The sequence below is a fragment of the Girardinichthys multiradiatus genome, chromosome 12, assembly GCF_021462225.1.
Source record: "Girardinichthys multiradiatus isolate DD_20200921_A chromosome 12, DD_fGirMul_XY1, whole genome shotgun sequence".
Lineage (NCBI taxonomy): Eukaryota > Metazoa > Chordata > Actinopteri > Cyprinodontiformes > Goodeidae > Girardinichthys > Girardinichthys multiradiatus.
The window spans coordinates 27,383,652-27,403,987 of record NC_061805.1 but is presented as its reverse complement, the minus strand read 5'-3'; the positions used below and the strand labels follow the sequence as shown (position 1 = coordinate 27,403,987).

At 37.6% G+C, this 20,336-nt stretch overlaps 1 protein-coding gene across 5 annotated transcripts in view; it reads left to right on the top strand.

Moving 5' to 3' along the window:
* The window catches only part of grid2 (glutamate receptor, ionotropic, delta 2), a 749,910-nt gene that overhangs the window by 417,410 nt on the left and 312,164 nt on the right, over positions 1 to 20,336 (top strand). For all 5 annotated transcript variants that reach the window (XR_007040614.1, XR_007040615.1, XM_047381418.1 and 2 more), the window contains exon 4: positions 9,316 to 9,521. Coding sequence is in view for 3 of the 5 variants with exons in the window: in XM_047381418.1 (XP_047237374.1) it covers positions 9,316 to 9,521 (206 nt within the window). In the remaining 2 variants the exon portion in view is untranslated. The remainder of the gene's footprint in view (positions 1 to 9,315; positions 9,522 to 20,336) is intronic.

Below are 20,336 nucleotides of genomic sequence, written 5' to 3'. Positions count from 1 at the left end.
TTAAATGTTGAGCCTTTCTCTTGCATTAAATGGATAGAACAGGGTAACATTCACACTTCTCCATCAAAACAAATCTATAGGAGCATGAATTAAATGGCAGCAAAAAACTCAAATTATGATGATACAATGAACAATTAAGCACACCCAGCCCCAGGGCAAGTACCAATCACTGGGAAAGTCAGGAAACCTTTCTGGATTTTTTGTGGAAAAATTTGCAAGTCAGAAAGAGAAAGTGAGGGAGATCAGGGGAACCAGGAGAATCTGACAGACAGCCAGGGAGCTGTAAAGGCTGAATCTAATTTGCAGATATTTAATGTTTTTTTCTTTCTCTAACACCCGGGGAAAAAGTCAGATGATGTGTTAACACCCTTTCTGGGCTGTTTCTGGACAACCCATTTCATTTCTGTGCAGTGTATAGTTCTTTGAATTCTTTCTTCTTTAGTTTTTAGGTAAGAGCAATTAAGAGACCCCTGTTTATTCATTTTAAAAGATAGACATTTCCCCCAAGCTAATTTTAACCTTTTTCTTGGTTATTTTTTAAGCTGTTTTTTATTATAAGGTTTTAATAAACTGTGAAAAAAAGTTTCACTTTTGAGTCATAATGTTAAGAGGACTTGCATAAGTCAAGGGAAATGTTGACATAGTTGTTTTAAGTGAAACGTTTTATTTCTTTAACGCAACATAGATTATTAGAAATCAGGAGTAAGACTTTTTAGTAGTAGCCTTGATTGTGACATAAACACACAATACATGTTAAACAATGCCTGCCTTTGTAAGGTATGTAGAGTAATTGTGTTGATTTTTTATTTGAGAACACAAAATAAGACATGGCCCCAAAGAGTTAGGGGTGTGAGATGAAAGGCCTAGAGAAAAGACAAAGTTGAATGGGGTTAAAAGTGTGAGTGTTTCTGAATGCCGTGTACCACTGAGTTGGTTTGTACCTGCTGGTGAAACCCCTACAAATAACCAGCTGCTACACATTTACTCTAGCTTTCACTTTGACAACAACGTATGATATAATTTTATTTTTCAACATATTTTGGTTTCTAAACAACTTTGAAGTGAATATATGCACATAAACTAAAGTGGGCCTAAATTATTTGGTTATTCACATTTTAAATGTTTTTTTTTTGTTTTTTTTTTTTTATATATTGCAATGTGGCTGTACATAATTTATATCACAGGTAACACTGACATCTATCTTTGGATAAAGGGGCATGGGACTGTAGGGAGCATGTCTATCCACAGTAGACTCAGGAGAAGTGGTAAGTGAGGTGACTGTGCTCAGGGGTAGAACTCTTTTGAGTTGATACGTGGTCATGGCGTTAATGGACCGATACTGTCTCTCAGAGGAATGTTTCTCAAACAAATGGTTGCCTGGGTGGGCAAGGACAGTGGCAATTTTACCCATCTTTTTATCCACTGTCTTGTCCTGAAGTACCTTGATGGAAAGTGTCTTGAAGTCAATGATCCGCTCAGCAGTGGGCTAGTACATGCTCAAGCCTTGTCATTTGAAAAGGAGGAGGTAGGAAATCAGCCAAACTTTGATGTCATGAACAAGGATGCTTTTCACTGGAAATGTGTAAAACTGAAACAAGTCTTTTCCACATTTCAAAGTCTGTGGATTTTATGCTCAAGTCAAGGTTATGTGGCATTCCCACTCCATCCTGAATATCTCTCACATTGCCTATAAGGCCTAGATGCCTGGACTGATTGCTAAAGATTTCAGCGGATTGCCTTGTGTGATGTGAAAGGACAAAGTGATCAGGGGATGGGGTGTTTGTGGTTGTGTGTTTATAGCAAAAATATTATCCTGAAGGGGCCTGTGTGTTAGCCTGTGAGCAAATGACAAACTCTGCCTCTCGCCCAGTGATGCCCACAAGCCTGTGAGGATTATGGAGGCACAGGAAATAGATGACTGAATGGACTGTAAATAGATGATGGCAAATGCAAGGGGTTCCACATCTAGGAACAAGTATGGACACGTGATGAACTCTGTCTTTACCTCATTTGTATGTGTCCCTGTTTACAAAATGTTTAGCTTTTTTGAATTGTTAATATTTTTACCATACGGTGGATTAATCAATCCATGTAAAATGTTTATAGAGCTTGATTGTATTTATTTAAAAAGATAGTGAACACAAAGATCTAGTACAAAATTTGAATCCTCCGGAAGTTGGAAAGACATTCCAACGTAGGTTCTTAGGGTGAATGTGTATGCATATTAATTCAACCTTTTTAGCAGATTTCTCCACATGATTATTGGTAAATTTAGGAACATTGTATTTATTTTACCTGTATTGGTCTGAAGGTGGGCTGCATGTTGGTGAAGACGTTAGCTTTGCTTTGCAGGAAGAAGGTCCTTTGTTTGACTCTCGGTCAGGGGTCATTCTGCATGGAATTTGCATGTTCTTCCCATGCATGCATTGGTTCTCTCTGGGTACTCTGGCTTCCTCCCACAGTCTAAAAAAAAACATGACTGTTAGGTTAATTGGTCTCTGTCTGTTGCCCTTAGGTGTGAATGGGTGTGTACATGGTTGTTTGTCCTGTGTGTCTCTGTGTTGGTAAGGGTGTACCCCACCTCTCGCCCGTAGACTGCTGGAGATAGGCACCAGCTCCCCCGCGACCCTGTACGGAAGAGGCGGGTATAGAAAATGGATGGATGGATGGATGGTCTGAAGGTAACAACTATATTAATCCAAAGAACTGACATTTTTGTTCTCATTTACTGGGAACTATAATATGTCCAAAGGTAAAACCTAAAGTGGTGAAGTGATTGCATATCAATGCATATTTTATGCAGTTGATTATTTTATGTAACACTCAGGTGACTTCTATTATATTGCTTATGCAGTGTTGAAGACAATTATTGCAAGGATTATATTGTGAAAATAATTAATTGCCTTTAAATTATTATTCCAAGTAATTATCAGCAGTAATTAGATTGTAATGGTTTGATAGCTTGGTGCTCCTGCACAGATCATTGAACCAGACCAGACTATTGAAGATACTATGCTGCTTTTGTATTTATATATTTTTGTCTCATTGTCATACAGTAAGGTTACATACATTCTCAACGAGTGGCTAAAGTATTATTTTTCTAAAAATTTTCTAAGTAAAGACATAGTCATATAGACAGTTCAGTTTCAGTTAAAAAATCCAATGTAAATAGAATGGATTCCCAGCTGTTGTTTCCTGGATATCTAGATCTGCATGGGGATTGTCTGCTTTTCTAATTGGTGTTTGGATAACTAAAAACAAAAAAACGTAACTGCAACAGAAGTATCAACCCGCTGTTGCTTTAGACTCATCTAACTTTTTTTGTATGTCTTTCTTTTCTTCTTGGGCACTATTATTAAATCTCAGACACACCTTTAGTTAAAATCTTTCATCCTTTTCTTATTTAATAGAATGAACTCAAGGTATTTGTTATACGTTTAGCATCTGTGACCTCTGTCCATATGTGTGTGGGGGATTTTGCTTTCAGAACCAGGGTATTTGCACAGTGTCTCTGTTCCTGATATCTCAATGAACCTCAAAATCCTGGCTTTGATGAAATCACTCTATCACCAAAGCACTCATGGCCTTAACAATTTTAATCAATCCGGTTAATTGCTCATATGTAACACTGGCAGTGACGACAGTGTCATCCATTTTCCTTATCAAATAGATCATTAGCTCGATGCTTTACATACTGAAGCTTAGCGCACACTCTCTCCATCTCTCTCTCCCTCTGTCTCTGGCATCATTAGCAGTGGTCTCAACCAAAGTGCTTTAATTAGGATTACCTTCACTTGCGGTGTAGCTCATTAAGAGCAGATGAGTCACTGTAAGACATTAACACTAGCATCCTGGTTTTGTGATCATGCAAAAATAATTTTTAATTGACATAATTATGGTGTTTGGTGCCTGAATCAAGATCCTTTTACCATCTCATGAGTCAATTATCATCTCAGAGTTCCATTGTTATACATTGTGCAGAGATACTATGATAGATAGGTTTCTAGCTAGCTCACCAAACACGTTTTGTAAATTCACAATGAAAATTAATGTATTTCTGCAGGAGATGTTTGAATGCACTTATGCATAGAACGTTTAGTGTTGCTTCAGTTAACCATGTTTTGACTATGCAGAGTTCAAAGGCTGTGACTTATTTTTAATTCATGTAAAACTGCTGGAGGCTGCTGCTGCTCAGGGATTAGTCTATAAAAAGACAGGTGACTGCTGTGATCAAATAGTATACACTTGGGGTCTCCAACTCCTGTCCTAGAGAGCCAATGTCCTGCAACCTTTTGGCACAACTCTGTTCCAACACACCTGAATCAAAGGAATGGCTCATTACCAGGCTGATGCATAGCTTGATGACATGTTGAGGAGGTTATTCAGTCATTTCGGGGAGGTATGGTGGAGCGGATCTAAAAGTTATAGGGCAGTGGCTTTGGAGGAGTTGACTTAGAGACTCCTGGTATATGCTGTTAACAGATGTAGCTTTATTTTTTTTACGTCTTGACAGAGCAGGGTTGGGACTCATTTTAGCCCTGAAGCCTGAAGCATCACCACACTTAAGTTTGCAAAGTGAAAACAACTTAATGTTAAAATTTTAAATTCACGAACACTTCCAATATCTTTAAACCATTTGGTAAATCCCATGTCTTTGTAACCTTCTGATTTCACAAAAAATCTGAGTTTAGTGGAGGGACACCTCTGAATATATTTCAAGGCATACCTCAGAAATACCACTTAGCAACATGAGAAAATAAAAACAAATCAGACAAGATATCAAGAAGAGAATTGTAGACATTCACAGATCAAGTTTATCTATTCCAATTTCCAGATGCCTGAAGCTGCCATATGCATATGTTCTAACTAAATTAAATGAGTATACACACCATGTGAATGTCCATCTGTCACACTGGTTGTGTATGCCAGTGATGACCATGTTTTGTTGTGAAAGGTATGTGTCAACCTCATTGGAGAAGCGAAAGTTGTGAAGATGCTGGCTTGAAGCTGGTAAGAGAGTGTCATTCCCAGTGAAACTGATCCTTTACCACATGGCCTAAAATGCCACTCATGATAGAAGTCATTACAAAAGCTATGGAAAATCAAGAGAGCAGTATGCAAATGTGAACTGGGACATACATTATACCTTAACTTTTCACACTCATAGCTGGTGATTTAAAACTGCTCCATTGTTGCCTAAATCCCATCAAGGCCACTATTTTTTCTCAGTTTTCCTGATTATCCAACCAGCCTGCCTCATATGTACCCTCAATTATGTTTTAACTTGCTAAGCAGATGGTTTATTCACATATATCAGGGTACATCCTGATACACAGCAAGTTAGTTTCTGTTCAGCTTTCCCAACTTCTAGCATCACAGGAAAAGTAAAGATTATGACTTTCAAGTAGTTTGATACAGCAGCATCAGCAATCCTTTTCATCTGAAACGGCTGCTGCCGAGAAAGCCACTGCTGAATGCTTCATGTAACTCAGGAATTATCCAAAAAAGGCAGACTGTTAGAGGTTGAACTTTTGAAATTGTGCACAGTTGTTTAGAGAAGATGAGAACAAAGAGGAAATTGGTTTTCATGTGTAACAAAGTTGTTTAAATTTACAACACATGAGCTATACAATTTGAATTATAAAATGTTACTTTCCGATTTGAGATCTTTGTATTACTAGTCAATTACTGTTTCTGACTTTGCAAATCCAGCAGACACTGCAGGTTAGAAGTATTTATGAGATCTTCACAAAGATCAACTTTAATGAAGAAGTTATTGTAGCTTTTACTCTTTAGGGGTAGACTTTCTTTAAAATGTTTATTTAAAAAGCATTCTTCAGAGCTGGGTATAAATCAGTGGTCTGGTAAATGACAGGCGGCCTGCTGCGATGGGAGACACAGAGAGAGAGGCTTTGCATCATTTCTGAGTCAGAACTTTTGACAGTCAACTTGCTACTTTGAATCATTCATCAGATTGCGATATGAGCCAAACTGCCTGCTGAAGTGAAAGCAGTGATCGACACAGTCGTCAAAACTCAGAAGCTCATTTGTTTCACCGAAAGTCTCCAGCACTGTTTGTTGAGAAAATGGCTACAGTAGAAGGAGGCCTAATTCTCAGACCTCCAGCAGCACAATTATATAAGGTGGCTAAGAAGGGATAGAGTTCTTTAACGATCGAGGTACAGTTAAAGAGTAGCTTGATGTTTATTTCAGCCACAAACAAACAAAACAAAAAAACATTTCAGATAACCAGTCAGTGAGTGTGTATATGAGACATAACAACTATTTCAAACAAGTCATAGCTCATGGCCTTCCTATATTCACATTGTCTCCAGTGTATGGGGGTACCATCTGTCACCAATACTATTACCACTGGAAACTCTGGCTGACAACTTCAGTACATATTTTGACAAGTTCTCTAAGGTGTCCAAACTATTATGGACACCTGTATGGTTTTCCTCATGCCCGGATCTGTCCGGCTGAACTGAAGGCTGCGTTCCAGTTGGAACATTTTCAGACCAATAATCTACTGAGTGCCAAGTTCAGGAAGTTAAAACTGTGCGCAATTTGTACAGATTATCTCCATTAGTAGAGGAACAGTAAGATCATTTAGTACATTTTTACAATGTTCAGAGAAACCTTCAGCCATTAAATAAGATTTTCCAATAAAAATATCTAATCAAGGATAAGAGGCAAGTGTTGAGGTAGGAAAACTTTACTGGCCGTCAGTTAACTCTTACATTACTCCTCACCTCTCCCCGACTCTTTTATTTGGCACTCAAAGGACTATCCTCAGTCAGAGATCAGTTGTACGTTTCCACAAGTTTATAAAAAAACAATCTGAATTCAGAGAAGGGACACACACTCACACTGATACCTAGAAACGTCTGTGTGTTGTCCGTTTTGGAGGGGCCACAAATACCTTTATATACCCCTCGCTGCTATGCAGTACATTTCACAATCATTCTATCTGTGGATATCTCCCCAGCAACCATATAACCTCATATCCAAATAAGGAGTACTTCTGGTTCTTCTCTTATAACAAACTTATCGTGTCTGGCCCAATTTATGACCTTGCCCTCTCTGTGCGCTGTTCTCCCCTGTCTTCTTCTCCCCCATCAGTGATTCCTTGTCCTTCACTAATTTATGACTTTGGACTCTCTACTTCACTCCCTAAGCTTGACCCACCTATGCTCTATGTACACATGCCAGTTACACACAGATAGTTAATATTACACACATAGATATTTTATATTCTACACAAGACACAGTAACAGACTGACATCTTAACCACTGCATGCATTGTGCTATAAGATCTGAGAATCTAAACTTTAGCAACATCTTGAAGAAATTCATTTGCAATCTTTCACACTGTCAGGCCCTGACACAGTATAACTTACTCTCACTAAGAATGGTTGGGCCACGTTATTGTTAAAGGTGATATGAGCAAGAAGAGAAATTCACTGAAAAAGGAAATAAAGTTGGTGTAAGACAATTAGTGATTACTTAAAAGACACCTAGCCAGAAGTTGGAAAAGTTCCGATTCCATAAAATTACTCTTTCACACCAACTATTAAGATATAATATTGTTTGTTTATGGCAAGATTAGTTAATGTTTAAGACTTATTTAATGATTTAAATAATTATAATTTGACAATACTGACAACATTTGTCGTGAAATAAACATGAATAAATCTTTGAGCTTTCAACTGAATTACTTGCACTATCCTAATCAAATATGACAAACGGCTACTATCAAGCAGTGTTCTAAATGTTCTGAAAAAGTCTGGCGGTGTGGTTGCTGCTGCGATAAAGATCTGAGTGTCTTTTTTCCCCCCAGCTTCAACATGCTCTCTTTTTCCCTTATACTCCTCCCCTCTTTTTATGGTTTTAATCCAATAACAGGAGGGTTAATGCAATCGTTGTTTTTCCATTCATTAATGACATAAACTTGCTTTCAAATGTTTCTATATTTGCATGATATTATACAGTCTGGCAACTACATTGCCTCGCAAAACTATTAATACCCTTGAACTTTTTCACCTCTTGTCACATGACAACCACAGACTTCAATGTAGTAAATTTGGATTTTAGTTTAAAAAACAAAACCTAGTAGTTAAATAGACAAGCTGTATATAATTTAATCTCACACTAAATACAGCTGTTCTGTGAAGGCTTCAGAGATTTGTTAGATAACACTAGTAAACTGCATCATGAGAACTAAGGAACACATCAGACATGTTTTGGATAAAGTTGTGGAGAAGTTTTAAACAGGATTAGGTTATAAATATCCACAGCTCAGCTACTAGTAGTACACTCAACAAGCATGGTCTTTCCATAAGCCTGACTTAAGAAATCTGTTGAAAAACATCAAAATTGCACATTCTCTAAAAACACTATCCTCACAATGAAACACGGTAGTGAGAGCATGGTTCTATGGATCCTTTTCTTTAGCAGGGACAGCTTAGCTTGTAAGACTTGATGCAAAAATGAATATAGCTAAAGACAGGTTAATGCTGGAAAAAAACTCAAAACTGCAGAAGATTTGAGACTGGGGTGGAATTTCACCATCCAACAGGACAAAACCAGCCGAAACCAGAATGGAATGGTTAATTTGAAAGCCTGTTCAATGGTTGAATAATACAGTTGAAACACTGTGGCAAGACTTAAAAATTGATGTTCACAGATGCTAACTATTCAGTCTGACTGAGGCTTATCTGTTTTGGAATGTCGAGCTCAAACAGACACGTACAAGACTTTAGTGATTTCAGAAATTGCATAGGGTCCAGCTATTACTAAACAACAAACTCCTAGGCTTATGTCAAAACAAATGTTGATTTATATCTAAAAATTACCAGATTTATTTTTTTATTAAATTACTAATGCACCAGACAAAGAGAGGTGTATGTACGGAAATTGTACCTTTTCTGCATTCTAAAACCAAGACAAATATATTTAGCTCTGATGAATGCACAATGTGAACAACCAAGCCGTTGATCAGATTAGCATGATGAATGACATTTGATTTACACATTTGCAGTGAGAGCAAGCAATAGCAGCGAAAGACATCTGATGAATCAGAATATTTGCTGAACTTACTCATGTAGAGAGACATCACATTAGCTTCAACAGAGAAAATGATATAGAGTTATTAGCGATGGCCTTCATATTTGTATCTGCAATTTGTTTAATTTCAATATCTTTTGTCTTGTGTTTCATGTTTTTCTGTTTGCAAATACCCTGTAAAGAATTTTCAATGTTGCACTAAAAGCCCTATCTATAGCCACTCATGTATATCTGTTCCTCTCTGTCCAGATATCCGTGGTATTGAGGATTTTCTGGACCGTACCTCTCAGCAAGGAATGGATGTGTCCCTTCAAAAGGTGGAATCTAACGTCAACATGATGATCACAGGTCTTTTCAGAACAATGCGTGTGGAAGAACTGCATCGATACAGGGATACGCTACGGAGAGCAGTGCTGTTCATGAGCCCGGCTACTGCCAAGGCTTTCATCACTGAGGTAAGGAAGGATGCTTCTTTTGCCTGTTCTGCTTTTTATGTTTCATTGAGTAAGTGGATAACACCATTAACATCAACTGAAACCTTCCACTGTGTGTGAATAGTATTTCAAGCAGGCGTTTTTTTTAAACATCTGTAATGAAATGTAATGAAAGATTATAGATTATAGGATCCATATGTTTCATGATCCACACCTGTTTATGTTCATATTGATTGTGCTCGCCTGTTTCTCATGTAGTTCTTTTCACCTCAGAGTATTTAAGTTCCTGTTGTCTTTCCCTTTGTTGTTGGGTCATCTGTTGTCATCGCTGTGGCTGTCTCCCTGGTTCCAGTTTTTAATTATTAGATCCACAATGTGCCTGACGATATCCTGTTGCCACTTTGGTCTTTCTCAAATGCATAATATGACTGTATGTTTTGAAGGGAAAATGGGAGAGTTGCAGAAATGGGTGCAATTGGACTAGAATAGAAAGAAAATGATTTTTGACCAAATCTTATCAAACAGGTTACATAATTAATGGTATGTTTTATTGACTCCACTGCACAATTTATATACTAATAAAGGGGAAGTATAGAGGGTTTCATGTAAAATATGTATATATGTATATAGATATATATCTATATCTATATATAGAGATATCTACAGGGGTTGGACAATGAAACTGAAACACCTGGTTTTAGACCACAATAATTTATTAGTATGGTGTAGGGCCTCCATTTGCGGCCAAAATTGCGTCAATTTGTCTTGGGAATGACATATACAAGTCCTGCACAGTGGTCAGAGGGATTTTAAGCCATTCCTCTTGCAGGATAGTGGCCAGGTCACTACGTGATACTGGTGGAGGAAAACGTTTCCTGACTCGCTCCTCCAAAACACCCCAAAGTGGCTCAATAATATTTAGATCTGGTGACTGTGCAGGCCATGGGAGATGTTCAACTTCACTTTCATGCTCATCAAACCAATCTTTCACCAGTCTTGCTGTGTGTATTGGTGCATTGTCATCCTGATACAGGCACCGCCTTCAGGATACAATGTTTGAACCATTGGATGCACATGGTCCTTAAGAATCGTTCGGTAGTCCTTAGCAGTGACGCACCCATCTAGCACAAGTATTGGGCCAAGCTAATGCCATGATATGGCAGCCCAAACCATCACGGATCCACCCCCATGCTTCACTCTGGGCATGCAACAGTGTGGGTGGTACGCTTCTTTGGGGCTTCTCCACACCGTTACTCTCCCGGATGTGGGGAAAACAGTAAAGGTGGACTCATCAGAGTTTCACATTGTCCACAGCCCAAGATTTGCGCTCCTTGCACCATTGAAACCAACGTTTGGCATTGGCATGAGTGACCAAAGGTTTGGCTATAGCAGCCCGGCCGTGTATATTGACCCTGTGGAGCTCCCGATGGACAGTTCTGGTGGAAACAGGAGAGTTGAGGTGCACATTTAATTCTGCCGTGATTTGGGCAGCCGTGGTTTTATGTTTTTTGGATACAATCCGGGTTAGCACCCGAACATCCCTTTCAGACAGCTTCCTCTTGCGTCCACAGTTAATCCTGTTGTATGTGGTTCGTCCTTCTTGGTGGTATGCTGACATTACCCTGGATACCGTGGCTCTTGATACATCACAAAGACTTGCTGTCTTGGTCACAGATGCGCCAGCAAGACGTGCACCACCAATTTGTCCTCTTTTGAACTTTGACATGACACCCATAATGTTGTGTGCGTTTCAATATTTTGAGCAAAACTGTGCTCTTACCCTGCTAATTGAACCTTCACACTCTGCTCTTACTGGTGCAATGTGCAATCAATGAAGACTGGCTACCAGGCTGGTCCAATTTAGCCATGAAACCTCCCACACTAAAATGACAGGTGTTTCAGTTTCATTGTCCAACCCCTGTATATCTCTATATCTATATCTATATACATCTATACCTATAGATATAGATATAGATGTATCCATATCAATATCTATTTCTATATATCTATCGATCAATCGATATATATATATATATATATATATATATATATATATATATATATATATATATATATATATATATATATATATACACAGGGGTTGGACAATGAAACTGAAACACGATGCTCATTAGGTACTAAGGGGTCCAAAGGGTGCCAAGAAAATATCTCCCACACCATTACACCACCACCACCAGCGTGAACCGTTGATACAAGGCAGGATGGATCCATGCTTTCATGTTGTTGACGCCAAATTCTGACCCCACCATCCGAATGTTGCAGCAGAAATCGAGACTCATCAGACCAGGCAACGTTTTTCCAATCTTCTATTGTCCAATTTTGCTGAGCCTGTGTGAATTGTAGCCTCAATTTCCTGTTCTTAGCCGACAAGAGTGGCACCCGGTGTGGTCTTCTGCTGCTATAGGCCATCCGCCTCAAGGTTCGACATGTTGTGCGATCAGAGATGCTCTTCTGCATGCCTTGGTTGTAATGAGTGGTTTTGAGTTACTGTTGCCTTTCTATCAGCTCGAACCAGTCCGGCTATTCTCCTTTGACCTCTGGCATCAACAAGGCATTTGCGCCCATAAAACTGCCGCTTACTGGATATTTTTTTCATTTTCGAACCATTCTCTGTAAACCCTAGAGATAGTAGTGGGTGAATATCCCAGGAGATCAGCAGTTTTTGAAAAACTCAGACCAGCTCGTCTGGCACCAACAATCATGCCACATTCTAAGTCACTTAAATTACCTTTCTTCCCCATTCTGATGCTTGGTTTGAACTGCAGCAGATCTTCTTGACCCTGTCTACATGCCTAAATGCATTGATTTGCTGCCTTGTGATTCGCTGATTAGAAATTTGCATTAACGAGCAGTTGGACAGGTGTACCTAATAAAGTGGCTGGTGAGAGTATCTCTCTCTCTCTCTCTATATATATATATATATATATATATATACACTAAAAATCTCCATTCTGTTCACACTTGTACCCTCCTATCTCCCATCATGCTCTTTATCTCTGCAGAAGACAATTAGAGGAGTTCCTTTGCTCTTATACATTAATGATGTAGAGGTCATGGTTGAAAGCAGTAGGCTGTAGCATTAGTTATGAATTCATAATTTGTAGTGGTAGGATGGGGCTTAATCCCATGTGTCATGTTTTCATCTCGGTTTAATTAAAAGTGACCTCGGAAAGAGCAATCGCAATCTAATTTGGTTGGAGGCGTGACAGGGAGGGGTGAAAGATGGGGTGTTACTGTGTGTATGGGAGTGTGTTCACATCAGTGTATGTGTGTATGAGTGTTTACATATTGACATCACGGAATCAAATCTGAAGCTGTGATTTTTTTTTTCCTGCTCTGTAGTGGGTCTTTTATATTAAGTCTAAAGGTCTGGGACATTCTCGGGGAATCTTTAAAGTCTGCTTAAACAGAATTGAAGTCTGTTTAAAACATTAATAGGATATAATATTTTATGAAAAAATGTAGATATAAACATGTTTATGTATCTATGTTTATGTGTCAGTTTTAACTTTGAGTGCAATTAAAGACATATCTGTTGCCTTATTAGTACTAAGTTATATTACTATTTCTACCAGAGATTGGACAGGGAAAAACAACAAGAGATCCAAACGCACATACAGGCGCACAGAAAAATATACACAATCTTTCAGTGACACTTATGACACAATGACACGTATCTCTTCATCATACCTGTTAGTGGGATATATTAGGCAGCAAGTGAATTTGTCCTCAAATTAGATGTGTTAGAAAAAAAGGCAAATTATCAAGCGTAACAATTTGAGTGAGTTTGTCACTGGTTAAACTGTGATGTGTGGACAATTGAGTCAGAGCATCTCGAAAGTTGCAGCTCTTGTGGGGTGTTCCAAGTCTGTAGTGTTAAATATATATAAAAGATAAAAAGCCATGAAGCCCACAAAAAAGTAAACAATGGCTGGCCATGGGGTCCAATCCAAGAGATGAGTTTATGTTGCTTGAACTCATCAGTCAATGCTGGTTTTGACAGAAAGGTGTCAGAATACACAGTGCGTGTCAGTGTTTGTGGATTGTGCTGTAAACCTTCAGAGCCGGGAAGGTGCTCATGCATAAAATAACCAACAATGGGAAGAGAACTTCACCCTTAAGCGCTGGAAGGAGGTTCCCCTGGTCTGATTAATAATGTTGTATTTTGAAAAGGGTCCAATTTTGAGTAACTGTACACCATTAATCACCAGGAGGAGGTGACCTGGACTGATGAATCATGTTTTATTATGTGTTGTAACTAGCTATACATTTTTTTCTCGTAACAGAATTCCTACAGAATTTTCCAGATTGAACTAGTGATTAATAAATGCATGGATCAATAACACCAACCTGGAATAACATTATGACCACTGGCATGTGAACTGAATAACAGATTATCTCCATCTCATTGCACCTGTTAGCGGTAAAAACAGAAAAGTGTAGAAACTGAGCAAGTTTGACAAATACTATTGGTGATGACTAGACAACTGCATCCGAGCCTCTCTAAAACAGTAGCTCTTGAAGCGTATTCCTGGCCTGCAAGCCTCAGTATCTATCAAAAGTGTTCCCATGAGGGACCAGGGGTGTATGGGAACAGGGTTGTTTTTTGAGAAGTGTTTTGCAGGGATCCTGTCATCCAGCTGGGTGCCACTTGGACATGTACCACCTATCAAAGCATTGTTGTGAACCATCTACACCCTCTTGTGGAAATGATATTATCTGATAGCTGTGGTCTGATTCAATGGGATTCTTAAAGACATCTTACCTTTTATTCAAAAGTCTTTTTCAGCCCTGATGGGTTGGTAGTATAAGGGTTGTAAGTTGTAATCAGAAGAGCCACGATAATAGAGCTGTTAAGAACACTTATAAGGCATTCAATGTCTCATGAGTCACTGGCCTTACCCCAATTCAGTTCAATGTTTGGACCATTGTCATGGCTGCGTTGTAAGTGTTAGAAAGATGAGACCTGAACTTTTTTTTTTCAATTTAGTGTTGGGTTTTCATGTTTAATGTAGATGCCTTCTTTCACTTCTCTGTTGCATCATCAAGAAACAATAAAAAAAAATCCAGTTGCCTTCTATTTGAGCACTTAGGGTTGTTAGAGAATGTGTAGTAACATTTTAGTAGGATAATGCTCCCTGTCAAAAGGCAAAACAGGTCAGAACCCAACAGAAAACTTACAGGACTTAAACAAGCAGCTGCTAACATCTTGGTTCCTAGGTGCCCAGTGATGTCAATGATTAAAGCTGTCAAAGATTAAAGCTGTTTCAGCAGTAAAAACTGGATCAGCACTGAAAGTGAGCCAGTGTAGATCCCCCATTTGCCAGGTGGTCATAATGTTATACTTGATCTGTGTATATGAAGCTAAAAAGAATGGTAGTCAAAAGGAGTCCAAATAGTCTAAATAAGAGCAGCAGCAAATGAGGTTACATCAGCACTGACAGGACATAGGGAACAGGTGAGTTAATGTTGTAGTCTGAGAAAACCTGAGGGCAACCTACTAGATGGATGGAAAAAGGCACAAGAAATGCATGAACAGGAAAATAGGCAAAGCGATTGTGAGTAGAGATTAACAAACAAAAATTGGCTGGAAAATATCTCAATGCAGAAGTTATGACAGTGTAAGGATATTGGTTTTAATGATATTGGTTATGAAGAAAGTATTATATTTTTTGCATGAAGCAGCAGTAGACTCTGCTTAGACGTACCATAATTCTCAGCAGCTAAGTTAGGTAATGAATAAAGTTCGGAACCATTAAACAGCAAAGTTAACTTTATAACCAGAAATAAGGCTCTGATTAAAGGCATTCTTGTCATTGTTTATCAGTTTACACAATAAGGTCTTTAGTTGTTGTAAAATATAGACACTGACAATTATTTTAGTGTGCTGGAACGTTTTTCTTTTTTTTCTTTTTAAAGAGGTCTCCACTTTTCTTTGAACATGTTGACAAAACAGTAATTTATTGAACTAAGTAAAACTTTATTTGGAGAGTTTTTGGATGGTCACAGAGGTCTGCTTCTTTCTTCCTGCAGGTAGAAATGATGAGAGCAACAGACTCAAAGCTTAAAAGACAGACAGAGACATGTAGAGATGCACAGAGATGAATGGGACCTTGTTTTTCTCTACCTCACTTTTTTGTACGGTCATTTTGCTCAGGAATCACCTCCCCTGCAGATGCAGTAGGCCATGATGGTAGATGTGAACTTAAAGCTAATCAAAATGACTTGGAAAGAAGGGAGAAACAGATTATTTGAGGGATCAAAGGATGGAACACATTTAGGAAGTGTGTGGAAATTCCTGAAATTAGCCTTCTCTAACTGTAAAGTAGGGTTTGCTTTTTGGTTTATTTATCAAAGCATACTATAAACAAATACTACTAAGTCTACCAAAAGAGGCAATTAAACCTATTTGTCTTCTTTTTATGAATATCCTTAACATTTACCTGAGCATTTTGGAGAAAACATATATAAAACATAAATATAAATGTTTATATTATATATATGTGTGTATGTATGTGTGTGTGTGTATATATATATTTTTTTATTTTGCAAGATTTTACTAATGCTGTCAAATTCGTGGTTTTAATTTGTTTCTATTTCCATTTGTGTTTTTATTCTTGCACTGATGGAAAGCACTTTGGCCCAGTAGTCACTGTTGAAAAGTCCTTTACAAATAAAATATGATTGATTGATATATTTATTTGATCACTGTATCCTGAATTGCTAAAGCCTTTGGTTACTTAACTTGCCCTGTAAATTTGCTAAAAAATCATTTTTACTTGGGTCCAAATGTTAAGAAATAAAGTGAAAATAATTTAGTTTTTTCATGTATATGACAGTTGAGTTGAAACTTTTAAAATTTGCAGTGTGCTAAGAAGAGAATGTGTCTTTGCCATGGTTTCACTTCCTTCTTTGGTGTGTCACTTTGTCCTGTGTCATTTAGATTCATATTTGTGGCGTTCAAAACTTAAAAAATCTCATCTATGGCTGTAAAGTATTAGATCCATGCTATTGTTGTGATTCATTTCAGGCTGTTGTAATGTTAAGATGGCATGACCATCTGCAATGTCCATCCAAGTTCAAAAACTTTACATGAACAGGTGCCTTTCATCCTACAACATCAACGTTTTTTTTAACCAAACTGAATAATCCCATTACCACCTTGGGCCATCAGTTCTATTCTCCATGCACATTCTTTGAGTGCCCTCAAGTGGTCAAATAATGAATAGGTGAGTTATTAAGAAATTAGCTCCAACTCCTCCAGCCTGATATAGTTAGGGAATCTACATCAGTGCAGAGTAACTGAGCCATGAAGAATAAGATTATGAACCATTATTGCTAAAACAATGCAGAACATTTTTTTTTTGTTCCATAACTTTTGTAGCAGCACATGTGAGGCTTGCATGATGTTTCTAAGTTGTTACGTTTCTGCTACAGAATTCTTGTTGATGCCAGAAAAAAATCTATTTCTATTTCTGGAAGTCACGATAACAATGCCAGAGTATCAGACACATACATGTAATACTATTTTGCCTGTCATCTTCAAATGCAACAGAAAGGCCAAGCAGATACACAATAATTGACTGGCTACATCCAAAATAGCCAAGATATATCTCCTCAAAGAAAAAAGTAAGGTGCTTCTTGTAATATCAATTTCAATGGAATAAAAGCACATATGTCTTAATATATATAAGGAAAGGTTTTGACAGGCAACAATAGGCTTGGTTAAAGTCAGGATTTAGGTAACGCCAAACATCAACCTTATTTGCAGAAAATTGAAATTGACTTTGCTTAAAAATGTAGCCGTAGTGGGCCACTTTTTTCCATCCGCATTTTTGGCTTTTTGACAGCAATAACACAAAAACCATTTAAAGCTGAGCAACTTTAGAATATGTCCAAAAAAACAATACAGTATTTGAGCACAGCAAACAGAGAAGAATGAAATTAGAGGGCTTTGACTGACTGCAAATGCTTAATAGTTTGCAATTAAGTGATTTTAGAAGACTTCGTCTTATTAAAAAAACAATTTAAGATTTTTGACTAGTTTATTTTGTTGCTGTAAATTAAGATATGAATGTTTAGTTGTGAGTTGCAAACATAAATTAATTCAATTATAATCTGTCAGCATAACACTAGCTACATTTACATTTACAAAATTTCACGATTGGATTAAAATGTATTCTGATTAAAAAACAATTAATAATTGGATGGTACTGTTTATATGGACATAAGTAATCGGAATAAAACGGCCGATTGGACTTAAAATGTGTCATGTAAACTTGCTGATCGGAATATTCTGTTAGCATGTAGCCAGAGCGACTAGCCACTCAAGGTGGAAATACGTCACCTTGACACAGGGTGCACATGCGCACTCAGGTCAGTTTGCCTCATTCAAAATAACTTGATCCGGTCAAGCGTTTACATTCGATTGGATTGTCAATCGGCATAAACCACCCCTCTCTCTCTTCTCATTAGCCTCCATGATGAAAATAGTAGTAAAAAACAACAACCTATTTCTCCTCAATTCACTTAATACTTGTTCTTTCAGTGTATTTTGTTTTTTTATCCAGCTGAAACAAGTTTTAATTTTTATTAATTCCTAACTTTATGTTTAAGCATATTGTGTACTGGTACAAGATTGTGTGTTTGTGTTTCAAATTCATCATCAACAAACAATTAAAGTTTATCAGTAAATTCATTTATCAGATATACCCATTGCGTAATCAATACAATTAATTCTCCAAGATGTATTTAATTCATTTCTTGTTCATTCTGTCGAGAATGTTGTTTGCTGTTGTTGCTAGCTTGTCATAGCAGTAACGATGCCTTTAACATAACGGCTGAGAGTGCAAGATCTGGCATTATTTAAGTGGTAGCTAAGAAAAGAGACCCTTGGCAGTTGTAGGTATACATGCCAATACCTCCATTTAAAGAGATCTCAAAGGAAACTGTTTTAGGGCAGGTCATTAAGTATGAGGTAGTCTGCAGCACATGAGCACCACAGGGGATTGTGCTCTCACCATTTCTTTTCACTATGTACGTGTCAGGCTTCCAGTATAAGACAGACTCCTGTCATCTGCAGAAATATTTGGATGATTCTGCAGTAGTGGTGGATGAGAGAAGGACAAAAGGCTGAGTACAGGGAGCTGGTGGACTGCTTTGTGGCATGGTGTAGCAATAATCATCTCATCTTAAATATGAATAAAACAAAAGAGATGATTATATTATTGAATAGTTTAAACACTATTTCCATCATGGGGAAGCAGTTGAGGTGGTGGAAGAGTATAAATACCTTGGTGTTCACCTGGTCAACAGACTGGAGTGGAGATGTAAACTGAATAAACCAAATTAATTTATTTAGAAGTGTGCCTCTCTTGTTAGCTTTTTGGAGTTCATTTTCAAGCAGCAGTTTGGAAGCTTCATATCCTTTAAATGTGTCTTCATCAGCAATGGAGAACTTATTTCTATTACATTGTGTGAATCCTCTCAAGCTTTATAGAATGAATAGGTAGCATCTGCGACCTACCATCCTCAGGTAAATGCACAGATGCTCTTTTGCGTTAAAGGCCAGAGACTTGGCCTGAAGCCACTCTGGTGTAGAATTTTGGCAACACTTTTAGTTGCAATGGAGCTGAAAGGGGACCTAGTCCTAATTGTTCAGACAGATATTTAAGGACCTCTCCATAATTTATTTTTGTCATCCTCTACTCAGTTCTGACTAATGTATCTATCCTAGACCTCCATAACACAAAACTCCCACAACAGCCTTTCAGGAAAGAATTGTATTAGTATTACCTGTTTTACTGTTATACATAGTGATTGTGTTTATACTACAAATATATAGATTTCTCTTATTGGATCTGTCAGCAATTCTTCAATGCTGGCCTTTTATTGTGTTTGACTCAATGCAGTGACCTCCTTGCTGATTCTTTATTGCCTACATTACAAAGTATTGATCCCTTGGGTACTGCAACAAGGATTATCAATCTGATAGGCTCTCAGATTTCTGCAACATACTTTAGTAACTCACTTCCTGTTTTATTAGTGGTGCGTTTCTATGATATCTCGATATTAAATATATAAATAATTTACAATGGGAAGAACTTTCCACTATATCTGACGAATTTAAGCAAAATAGCCTCCGCCATGTATTTCCAAGCCTTTCACCACATAGTGTCTGATACATTTGCAGACCAAACATTCTCATTCAATTTTCTGGATTATTTAACATTTTCCTGCTCTGTTGCCCTTTTCTCAGTCTAGTGCATATGAGCCACTGGCAGTGAGGTTCCTTGTCAGTGCACACAGATCCCCTTTCTATCCAGTTTTCACACAGAAGAGGAAAGTGGAGTTAGCCAAGGAGCATTGTCTTACAAAAACATGCTATGGTATCAATAATGGCTAACCAATAATTCAATGAATTTAGGTTAATGAGAATCCCTACCTTTGTTACTATCAGGTTTTTATCACATTTAAAATTTCCCTACATAAAACAATGAAAAAATAAAACAGAAGGGCCATGCAAACAAATAAGCCTTAAATAGTTAATGTAGTTAAACATGTTCATATCCTAAACCTGGACAATTAAAAAAGGCTAAAGCATATTATTAATAACTGATTTGTGAATTTCACCCTATATATCCTAATTGAAGAGGTCAGTCCATCCATCTGTGCTGATTATAGTTAATGTCATAATCTGTCTTTCTTAGGGGTTATGAGCCTGAGTTCTTTATCTGTTTTATCTACTCTGCTGCTGTTATTTCTGTTCGATAGAATGATCATTCATTCTTGTGTTTAGATTACTGTCTTGGGATC